This window comes from Haplochromis burtoni, unplaced genomic scaffold, assembly GCF_018398535.1.
Source record: "Haplochromis burtoni strain Fernald_Lab_line unplaced genomic scaffold, NCSU_Asbu1 Contig_76, whole genome shotgun sequence".
NCBI lineage: Eukaryota > Metazoa > Chordata > Actinopteri > Cichliformes > Cichlidae > Haplochromis > Haplochromis burtoni.
The window spans coordinates 938,688-950,613 of record NW_024582437.1 but is presented as its reverse complement, the minus strand read 5'-3'; the positions used below and the strand labels follow the sequence as shown (position 1 = coordinate 950,613).

The window sequence follows — 11,926 nt, the reverse complement described above, 5'->3', positions numbered from 1 at the left end:
TATTGATCCTCAGGTCAGAGCAGTGGTTGCCCAGGGCAGATTTGGGGATTTTAAATGGAGGCTGGAACAGTGAAAGTGTAAGGGGAAATTTTTGTTTTTTAATAAAGATTGTCTCTCAGATTTTTTGCCCCGGGCGAGACGCTGAACACTGGATGCTGACTGGTCTGGTTGTTTCTTTATTGATTTCAGACTGGGATTGGCAGTGGGCTCACCATGGCCTCTGGTACTGACTGTCTGGCGAGTGATTGATTAATTAATTCATGTAAAATCCTCCTCAATTTAATTCAAAAGGCACCAGAAGGACAGCAAATCACAGCTGGACAATAAAATATTTGGATTGAATTTGGCTCTCTTTGATACATGTGTGCCTCTTTTTTTCTGCGTGACACAGTTTGTGAATGCATTTCTTTGTTTGAATTTGCTATTAACAAATATGCGCCAAACGAGTTTTCAGCTCAAATTACATTATTAAAAACATACATAGAGAAAGGTGATTCAAAAGCCAAGATATGTTTAAGCTCCCTGTTCCACTGCAATGACATAAGGTGGCCCCTAGAGGGAGGCAGAGCACCATATCGTTCAGTGGCAGGACCTTTTACACAGCGATTCTCTACAAAACTCAGTGAAGGTTTTATTCAAAGTCTCTGTCCATCTTTGCCCTTTTGTCAGTACAAATGTGATCACTGAACATGGAAAATATTAATCAAACAATGTTTATTTGAGAAAGAATTTTTTGATTTCCACTGGTACAGTCATAATGCAACATCATGTTACAGACTTTCCTCAGATTATTGTGAAAAGATGCCTTTGGTACAACACTCCATGACTGCTTTGTCTTCCAGTACTTTTTTAAAAAATTCCAGCGCTTTTCAATATTTATGTGTTGTCGTCACTTATTTCACAGTAACGCATATCAATAAGAAAATTCTAAACAGAGCTTCTCTCATATCCCAACATCACATCTTGATGATGACAGTGCACATCAGTAGTCACCATGCCTTCCCAGGGTTTGCCTGGTCTCTATATCCAGTGCATTAAAGTTTGCATGACTGCACAGTCATGCTGTCCTCAGGCCAGCGGTACGAGTCAACAACAAAGTCATCATAGTCACAGCTGTAGGACAGTGAGCGTATATAGGTTCCTTTGTCGGACGGTTCAGGGCGAAGTGTGGCCATGTTGTGCTTGTAGGCAAACTCCATGATCTGTAACACACAGGTTTTCATTGTTTCATATAACTGGACCCAGATATGACAAGATGTATCTCCTGCACTGTGTGCATCTGCTGAGCTCACCTTGACTGCCAGTTTGAAAGAGACATCCCTGATGGTGCTGAGAGGAGGATACAGTCTTCCCTCTGCTAGGTGCTCCTCAGTCACCAGCTGAGCAAGAGCCTGTTTCAAAGCAAAGAAAGAGCAGGTACTAACAGAGAGCACAACAAATTGAAAAGGATGCATATAGACTATAGACTGTGTGAGTGAATGTTTTACCTCTGCTGCAATGAGGAATATTTCCTCAGTAATGTGCGGCAATGAGCAGGCAGTGACGCCCAAGCCCACACCAGGGAAGATGTAGGCATTATTTCCCTGACCTGGGTAGAAGGTCCTCCCATCAGGCAGTGTCACAGGATCAAATGGACTACCACTGGCAAAAATGCCACGCCCCTGCATCACAGAAAAGTATTTATAAAGTATTTACAATGCCTGTTTTCATTAGGGATGATCCTTCAAATTGGACACGCATTGGGATGCACAGTCTTCAGCACCTCTGTGAATGTATAGCACTGTTCAGCAGTACATTCAGCTTTGCTGGTCGGGTTGCTGAGGGCAAAGATGATGGGGCGTTCATTGAACGAGGCCATGTCCCTGATGATCTGCTCAGAGAAGGCTCCAGCAACAGCTGCCACACCTGGGACAGTAATGTGCAGTTTATTCCATTTGGCAACTTTTAGTTGTTTTAGTCTTCATTTTCAGCATATTCAAAATGACCTCACATTCTCACTGTAGTCTACAAATGCATTGGTGACAGATAACATTATACAATGTTTTACCTATGATAGCTGTAGGTTTCAGTTCCCGCACCACATCCTCCAGTTTCTTCATCTGTGGGTGCTCATGTGCGAAACTCTCTTTCTCATGAGTCAGGTGGTCCCGACCCTAAGAATGAAAATTAAAGGTATTCAGTTATTAGTAGAAACGTCAGAGAACAGAAAAAAAAATGGGTCTGAGTTAAATATGCATGTTTATAACAGATGTTTGCAGGTTAAGTAAGGTACCTTGACAATGAGACCTTTAGAATCAACCATCCAGATCTTTCTCATGCACTCCTCTTTGGAGAGCCCCTCCTTCACCATGGCCATGGTGATCAGTTCAGCAATCCCCATCGCTGCCTGTGAGCAGACAGAAAGGATAACAGTAGGATGGTGGGAGCTGATTGGCAGATTTAGTTTCACATGACTAATCCTGCCATAAAATCGCATCAACCCCACAAAAGAATATTAAACCGTAATGTCTTCTTTGTGTTAGAAAGTGCTGCTAACTGTGGTGAAGAGGATTGAGAACAGTCTTGATTAATGGTAATGAAATCACTGTACTGTTCACTAGTCAGAGTGCTGGTGCTCTCTTTTTACAGCAGAATTAGGTATGTTCTGTCAGCATTAACAAGTCTCTTCTTCAGAATGAATTTTGCACTCACCTCTCCTGCTCCTTGGAACACGACGGTATGGTCACTCATTTTGCTTTTGGTGATGCGAAGGGCGGCCAGTAGTCCTGCTACTGCTACTGCAGCAGTACCTGCAGATTAAGACAGAGGAACTTTAGTGGTTGGAGATAATGCAGCTTCACAGGATTTTTTTTTTCCACCGCAACTCTTCCAGTTTTACATTCTGTGTGATAGAAACATGATTCCATAACCAAGCGGGACACATGGGATAAGAGACTTTGTATGCGAGCCTGTCACATGATCACGTCATGTGTCATCCAATCTTAGCTGAATGATAACTAAAGTATGAGCTATTGCAGGACACCAAAGTGGTATAGAGCCCAGATATTGAGAGGTGAGGTGTGCATTTAACTTTCTGGGGACACTGCATCATTTTGACTGCAAAGCCAAGCAAGTGACAAGACTCTCAACATAAGTCAGCAGAGGCATGTATGAGGGTAGACTGCTAACCTGAGTCTGCTGCTCAGAGGCCAGGAGAACTCTGCTTTGAGAGACATTTTTAAATAGAATCTAATAACTATTTTTGAGATTTTCTGACTCATTCTTATCAGGACTCTTATCTTAAAGACCTCATAGTAACATATCACCCCATAAAGCACTCCTCTCCCAGACTGCGGGCTTACTTGTGGTTCTTGGGTATTTGAAAGTAGAATGGGAGGCAGAGGCTTCAGCTTTCAGGCCCCTCTTCTGTGGAACCAGCTCCCAGTTTGGATTTGAGACACAGACACCCTCTCTACTTTTCAGCTTAGGCTTAAAACTTTGCTTTTAAGCCTAAGCTTCTAGTTAGCGCTGGATCAGGCGACCCTGAACCCAAGCGTAGTCACATTTCTATAGGCCTAGGCTGACACTTAGTTCTACTTTACTAACCTCTTTTCACTCTATTGTATTTATACATCACTCTGCATTTAATTATTAGTTATTATTAATCTCTGGGTCGGTTTGACAGCGTGTCTTTTGTTATGTCCCTCTCTCCTCATCCCCAACTGGTAGCAGCAGATGGCAGCCCCTCCTTGAGCCTGGTTCTGCTGGTGGTTTCTTCATGTTAAAAAGGAGTTTTTCCTTCCCACTGTCACAAGTGCTTGCTCATAAAGGGCCATCTGATTGTTGGGGTTCTCTGTATTATTGTGTATTGTATTGTATACTGGGTTTTTACACCTTGAGGCAACTGCTGTTGTGATTCTGCACTAGAAAAAAGATACAATTGAATTGAAATGTAACTGAATTTTTTTAACAACACCTTACAGAATCCAAAGAGGCTGTAAGAGCAGAATGTGAGCAGATATTCCAGGAGCAAACTTCAGTGCTGACTGATTATTGTTACTGCTTGTTTTTATTCCTATTGACTTAATTTTTTTTTACTGTATTCAGTATAAAACCTGAAGTTAAAGTAGGAGTTTACTATCCTTATAAAGTCTGACTGTTTTTCATGTGCAATTAGCTGCCCTCAGTGATGTAAAAGTAGAGACTGTGACTCTGCAGTAACATTCCCTTCAGCAGTAGAAATGTACCTACAGCTAAAAAAAAAAGCTGCCCACTTTTTACATAGCAGGAAAGCTGTCATTAACTTAAGTGTTTTTTAGTCTTCTTAGGGCTGGTTATTAAGGATGCTAATGAAAAAGTCACAGGGAAAACTTTTGGAAAGTTAAAAAATACAAGAGCTGAAGGGCAGTTTGGTTTTGACATCTGGTGTTTTTCCTCAGCTTTTTATCAGCTGTACTGACAACTGGTTTATCCATCCGTGTGTGCGTGTGCTACCTTGGATGTCATCGTTGAATGTGCAGTACTTGTTGCGGTACTTGCTCAATAGGCGGAAAGCGTTCACATTGGCAAAATCTTCAAACTGAATCAGGCAGGCCATTCCATACCTGTGAACACAAGAGCCGCATTACATCAGGCTGAGCCAAAACGGAGGATGAAAAGGAGCAGGGGAAGGAGAGTCGCTATCTTAACATCTCAAATTCAGCCCACACGTGTACAAAGAGCATTTTTTTCACTCCAGAGGGAGGTGCTCGGCAACAGCACTGCTGGCTTTTTGGTGCAAAAAGTTAACAACTGATTGAAGGTCTCAGCTTACAGAAGAGCACTGCTTTGTAAAATGTACAACAGCTGGTCACAATGAGCTTCAGTGAGAGAGGTCAAACATCCAATAAAAGTCACAAAAAAGGTGAGATCGGAGCAAAAGAACACCGAGCAGTGTTGGGCTCGGACCGCCTATCACATGCAATCAACACAGGAGCCGGAGCTTATGAGCTCCTACAAAAAACTTTAAACAACCAACCAAACATCAGCCCAGCATTTCACATCTGTAAACAAGATAAAGCAGCCAAATGAAAGTTTCCATGTCTTTCAGGGATTTCCTGATTTTTGGAGAGCAGAAAAAGGTTTGCAGATGTAGGAGAAGGAAAGCTTGGCCTGGTGTTTGTTATCAGCATACTCGAGCTTGTTTTCTTTTTTTAAAGTGTTACCCTTATTGCAGTCTTTGACACTTTGGATTATTTTTATGTTAATTTTTGATTTCTGCTTATATTTCATTATTGCTATGTTATTTGAGTTCTGATCCTCTTTAGTTTTCTAGGGTTTTTGTACCAGTTTAATTAGTATTTAAATTCTTGGTTTCCATTAAGCATCAGTTCCTAACCCAGCCATGGGGGGATACAAGCCAGTGTACTCCTACAGCAGTATTGAGCCCAGGCCTGTAACAATGTGGAGGGTTGCATCAGGAAGGGCATCTACCCTAAAATCTTTACTAAAGCAGACATACAGATCATGAAGAATAAGATTTCCATACACTGGTTAACAATGAACACCACCGGTGCTGTTGACCAGCGGACAAGCCGCTTTGGTGACCCCTAAAGGGAGCAGCCAAAAGAGGAAGAAGTATTACGTTCAATTTCTTATTCTGAGTTTCCTCTGTGTTTATCACTTAGTAAACTGGGTGAATGATGCTGCATTCAAAGCTGAACTTTATTGACAGCTCTAGATGGTCCAGCTAGTGCTAAAAAGTCCGTCTATGCTGAAATTTCAAGGATATAGCTCTGTAGTCAAGAATCACGAACTTCTCTAATTTTGTAAGAAACAGCTGTCACAATGGCTCTTAATCCTTTCTTTTTTAAGCATTTTATGTAAAATACAGTCTTTATTACAGCTACAATCAGTTGTTAACTTTTTGCACCAAATTATACTCTCTTAAAAAAGCAAAAAAAAGCACTTCTCTCATCCAAAAAACTTCAGACTCCTTGGGCTCAATTGCAACAAGCCCACCAACTTTGAGTTACATCGCATGAATCGATGTCATAAAAGTGAAAAAACAAGAAACCACACACCTGCCTAAACACAGATTCCTGAATTTTTAAATGAGATGGCACTCTTACCTAAGCACACACTGTAAATAGCTGTGTTTTTATTTGCTCCCAGACATTCGCTTTGCCCCGTTCTTCTGTGAGGAAGAAGACTAAAACAGATACAGATGTATACAGTCGCAGGTAGAGAGCTGAGAGCTTTGCCATTCTATTTTATTTTGTAATGGTGTTTTAATGAAGACAGCTGGAATCTATAGTAATGATTGTGAAGCAGTAGCACATGAAGCTAGTAGCTGCTATCCATGAATGTCCACTAGCTCCAAACATGCAGCTTTTTCTCTTTGAAGAAAAGCCTTGCACCAAGTAACATTACAAGTAAGACCCTGCAGCAGACTTTGAAACTCTCACATTAACAAAAGATGTGTGAGATTACTGCATCAAAGTGCTTTAAGTTATGTGACTCTCTAAGAGTATTCAAGAACAGCAGAGAACTGTTTGTGCTCTAAGTCAGTTTCAAGACCATAGGAACATTAGGAAAGGGTGAGCTTGTCCGAAACCCGTATGAAAAGCAGAGCTCATGTTTCAGCAACTGAGTGATGGAGGAAATTGGGGACAGGCCAAGCAAACAGAGCGAGTCTCTTCTAACACCTGCAGCCCTGTCAGTGAACTGAGCAGAGAGAGAGGCCAGACATTTTAAAATCCAAGTTCCTCACTTTCTTTTTTCTCTCCCTTTTCAGTCATTTCATAAAACTCCCATCTCGGACCACAAAGGTGTGAGATTGTCTGCGCTGTTACGCAGACGTCTCACTAAAGCTGTTTCCCACTTGTTCCAGTAGCTGCTAAACTGCTTAGATTTGGAGGACGGAGGAGGATGGAGCTGAGCGGAAGCGAGGCTGTAAAAGAACGCATGAGAAGCAACCTGAGTTCAGCTGTAATAAAACCTGATGTCCTTGTGAGAGAGTGCCATTCCTTGGTCAGTGTTAATCCTCGCTGCAGCCACCAATGTCTTGTGTAGAGACTGACAGTGTAGCTGACTTACTGCCAAGACTACAGCAGTGCTGAAGAGAGAAATGTGTTTTCTATAAAGCAGTGAGCAGCATTAAAGCACTGAGAGCCTGTGCAAAGAGGAGGGATAATGAGGCCAAGAAGGGAGCTATAAACTTTTCATTGTGTTTGGGCTTCAGGAAAAAGGAGACAGGCGACGGGCGAGGATAGATGTGGCCTTGCCCAATCGCCAGCACAGCGCCCTCTGGTACGGTTTGGTGTAACTCTCTGCCGGAGAGGTCACACCAGTTCACGTAGAGCAGAGGGAGCGTAGTCCTCTGTGAGGGGATAATAGTGCTCACTCAATGCAACTATTCTCAGCAAAACCGTCAAAGCGCTGACAGATCTGGATTCAAGATCTGAATTCAAGACAGGTCTTTTGAGAGATATTTCAGAATGACTAAGCTGGAAACACACGCATATTTATGTGCATTCACTGACCATAAACTACAGACTGACTCTCTGTGGTTGTGGCAGAAAGAAACGAGCATCTTCCTGCTCCAATAAAGATAGGGGAAGTGTTTCTGACAGCATGTATTTGTGTGCCTTGCTTAAAACACAGCTCACATTGGAGGCCATTTGTGAAAATCTGTTTTTTTTTTTCTTGATGACCTGCTGAAACCTGACAATGTACTGCTTTTCCAACTAAATTGAAAAAGTGAGGAAAAAAACTGGACAAAGAAGCAGGATTTGCTTTTATGTCTGCTTTAAAGTATCAAGGGCAGAAACCTAACCAAGCCCAGGCCCACCCAAAGGATGAAAAAACACTCACCATACTCCTGACTGTGCTGTGAAAAATGCATTAATCTCTGAGCACAACTGGGGAGAGGTGCACAGGCTGTGCTAACGCAGAATGAGCCGTAATTGTACAAAAACAAAATGCAGACGTTTAAACAGAAGGTTCCACTGTGGATCCTGTGGCATCGGTTGTTACGGGTTGGCAGCAATTAAATTAATCAGTCATTCAAGTCCACTTTAAACTTAAGTAACACCATCAATGAAACAGTCAGTGGGCATCAGCACTGGAACAAAGAGCCGTAAAAAGAAACAGGAGAGTAGTAAATGCTGAGAACAAGGAGTGAAAAAGCTGGTATTTGAGGGCAACTCACATGTTGTTTTAATTAATGTGTACTGTTTTAAACACTTACAGGGCTGTGCCTGGGTAACAACACAGAAAAAAGGGTCAATGTAACGTTGATAATATCTCAGTGTCATTTAGTTTTACAGTTATTTGTATGAAGTATAATTATGAATCCTACTAATATACTGTAAAATAATTTATATGTTTCTTGCATTTACTATTGCTTTAAAGTTCAGCTTTGAAATGCTGAAATGTAGTGCGTAAGAACCTTACAATTCAAAATGAAGAACAGGACTTGCTGGGAGGTTTTGCGACTTGATGCTCATCTACATTATATAAAACAGTGACTTTTTTTTTTCTCTGGATAGGGGTGAAAGGTCACGTTTGGTCTTGGGGCCTTGCATTGTCAACAGCGGTGTCTGTTCACAGAGTTTCTGAGTACCAGAAAGGGCCTCGTGGGAAAGCCCTCAAAATGGGACAGAGGGTAGGAAAAATCAAACAGCTGTTTAAGAATGTAAAACAAGACAGTGAAAAGTGTCAATTCTCCTATGGCTGAAACCAAAGACTGTATACAAAAGATGGACTTTAACACCATGAACCAGAACAGTAGCTAACAGCAACTTGTGGCACATAGTCATTGTTTAGTCTGGTATAGAGTTTCATATGAAAGTTACTGTTTTATTTAAACCAATACATCATTTTCAACTGTAAGACTAAGCAAAGGACAGTCATCAGCCCTCAAATTTTACATACCATCCTTATCCTACACCACTGGTTGTCTCTTTTATTCCTTGATTATGCTCTTAGAGGTTTCTGATGCTGACTGAGAAAACTGGTTATCAAAGCTTATTTGAAGATTCTGCTATATTAGTGCTAGCTTTTAGTGTAAGCCAATCATTCATCCTCCACTTCAACGATATAAATGATCATGTGAAAGCAGGTGTTTTAGTCAATTTAAATGTATAAAAACAGGAAACAACCACACAGGCAGTAAAGCCTACAGCCCAAGCTTTCCTTTCATGGGACAGGAATCTGAGCTAGTGGATTAGAAAAAAATAGGTCCTATTTTTACTTAAAACCTTTTTTTCCCTGTGATTTGTGACAAAATGTTGTCAGAAAAAGAAAAGGAAAGACTCTCAGGCTCATTGTTTTCAGATTTTATAGTCTCTTGGCACTTACTGCGAAAGCAGTCTAATATATTGAGAGTAAGTGCTTACGACAATAATATTAATGTTTGACAGTATATAAAAAAAGAGAGACAAGAGCCGACAGACGCATTCCCATGTGGCGAATCACTCAGACGTTTGGTGTTATGTCTGTATTTCTGAGGAGTTAACGAGTGACCCAGCTCCCACAGGAAATGTGATCTGGCTTCATCTGAGACTTAATGAAACTTGACTCTCCACTAAGAGGAAGTAGGTGGAAGTCATTTATGCTCGCACTGGTCGAGGAGGGGGAGACTGAAATCAGAGGAGAAGATTTGAACTTCTTTTGGTGCATTCATGATGGCTGCAAGAGCCAAGGTGGACCTCAGCAAAGAAGGTCACGGACAACGGTGCTCTGTCCAAACACAGCTGTCGAACCAGTGTGCATACACGTGTGTTTGTGTACACACACACGGCTGTCTGCTCCCTCCGTCCCTACAGGGGTTTGTGGCTGAGGCCTTAATAAATTCCCAGCCCCTTCTCACTCTCCAGAGAGCAAGCATCTCTCAGCACACATTATTTCCTCAAATCCCTGAGCCGTCATTAAAAAAAAGGCACATTCTGCATTCTTTCTCTTTTCCTCTGTTGGTCCTTTTATCCATATATACATCCATCAGTCTGTCTGGCTGATCCTTAGTCTCTCATTTCAAAAATTTTAATACATTTGATTGCACTCCTATAGTTTTTGCATGCTAGTCAGAATTATCCATGAAATACCCTTAAGTCTATTTCTGTAAAATATAGCACAGCCCTTCCTATGAAATGAACAACACTATACAGTATGTCAGAGAGTACTTTGGCCTCCAAGGGTCTTTTAATGACATTTATTCACCTAGGGTGTTTTTGATTTCTCCTCTTTCAGCTCTCTGCATGGTTTCTTCATACAGGAGTCTCCAGGTAGGGCCCTAAAACTTTTTTGGGCACACCTTGCAGGTCTCCAAATCGAGCTCAAATACTTTTGGCCTATCCATTGTCTTTCTCCCCCTCCTACGATCCACGCCTTCTGGTTATTAGTCTGTTTTTACTTTCCATAAACTAACTTTTATGTGATTATTGTCACCCTAACTGAAACAATCAAAGGAAAATTGTTTTCCCCATTTGCAATAATTTATGCTTGGCTGTATGGCTCTGTTCTGGGATCTCCTCTCACTCTAAGCATATGTGAAAAACATCAGGTAAGGACAGCCGCAGCAAGAACAGCGTCAGTGACAACACAAAGCAGATGTGGATGTGTGTGCATTGCATTGAATCATATCTGTTATTAACCTCTGTCTCTCTTACACAGCATGTCTTTTATCCTGTCTTCCTTCTCTCACCCCAACCAATCACAGCAGATGGCCCCGCCCCTCCCCGAGCCTGGTTCTGCCGGAGGTTTCTTCCTGTTAAAAGGGAGTTTTTCCTTCCCACTGTCGCCAAAGTGCTTGCTCATAGGGGGTCATATGATTGTTGGGTTTTTCTCTGTATCTATGAAGCGCCTTGAGGCGACTTTTGTTGTGATTTGGCGCTATATAAATAAAATTGAATTGAGTATTTCAGTCGGCTATCTGTTATATTAATTATACATTATTTAATATAATTCATTATCATCTCAGTGTGTTGGTCCAGTACAGGACAGAATTCTTGAATACAGCTTACTTTAGGCCTTTCCTTTTTGAATTCCTGTGTCTAATACTAAAATGGCACAGATGGCATCTAAATCAAACAATTTCCATTTACTTGTTTATCTCACTGGCTTCATCTGATTTTTATTTATTTATTATTATTTTTTGCCCAAATCTATCTTTTAAAGTAATGAACACTTTATTGTGACCTCTCTGGGTTTGGATAACTTTCTCTAGTCTCATTCAGACCACTGTGGACAACTGTGATTTCACAATAGACCACAAACTTGCACAAAGGGCAAAGATACTCTTTTGTGTCAACCCCACGTGGCCTTGTGCTGGTGGTCACCACTGGTGATGGGACGCGGCTATGACCCACAGACAGAACAACCTAAAAAATTGAGATAATTCTTAACAAATCCAACAGAAAAGATGTTTGCCCCAAACTTGGCTCTGTGGGACTAATATTTAAATTGAGATGCACTGTTTTGACACAGTGGAAGAAATCCAGGGTACACCAGAGTATGCAGGTAGCCATCTAAAAGTAACAGCAGTACCTGAATAATCACAGTAGTTCAAAAGGAGCTGACCTTTAAGTAGAAAGCAGAGAAATTTAAATCCGGTAGCCTATGTTTTGGTCTTTTTATGGCCATTTTTAAAATGGTATTCTTTTTTTACTTGAGTCTAAAAAAGTTTAAATCATTTTCCAGCTTTTTAAGGAAAAAAACCTGTAGCGCTGCAATGATGGTTGCAATGAAATGAAAGTGGATTTCTAAGTTTGAAGTAAAATATCAAAATGCTGAGCAGAAATGTGAAGTTCAAAGTTTCCGAACCTCGGCAGAGCTGTGGCTTACCCTGTGCTGTGGGTGTGTGCAGCAGCAATGAGATTATGAGATAATTACTTTCATTTCTGCTAGCAGACAAAAGCACCACTGAACCTGATTCTTTTGTGGAGTTGGGAGTCTGGCCTGAAATCAA

At 41.2% G+C, this 11,926-nt stretch overlaps 1 protein-coding gene across 1 annotated transcript in view; it reads right to left on the bottom strand.

Annotated features, from left to right (window-relative positions):
• Positions 1–694: 694 nt before the first annotated feature.
• me1 (malic enzyme 1, NADP(+)-dependent, cytosolic) overlaps positions 695–11,926 on the bottom strand; it is a 77,259-nt gene continuing 66,027 nt past the window's right edge. The window contains exons 7-14 of the mRNA XM_005924289.2: positions 4,474–4,583; positions 2,692–2,789; positions 2,273–2,386; positions 2,048–2,153; positions 1,763–1,905; positions 1,488–1,661; positions 1,293–1,391; positions 695–1,202 (exon numbers count right to left, since the gene is read on the bottom strand). Of these exons, the coding sequence (XP_005924351.1) occupies positions 1,035–1,202; positions 1,293–1,391; positions 1,488–1,661; positions 1,763–1,905; positions 2,048–2,153; positions 2,273–2,386; positions 2,692–2,789; positions 4,474–4,583 (1,012 nt within the window). The 3' untranslated portion in view covers positions 695–1,034. The remainder of the gene's footprint in view (positions 1,203–1,292; positions 1,392–1,487; positions 1,662–1,762; positions 1,906–2,047; positions 2,154–2,272; positions 2,387–2,691; positions 2,790–4,473; positions 4,584–11,926) is intronic.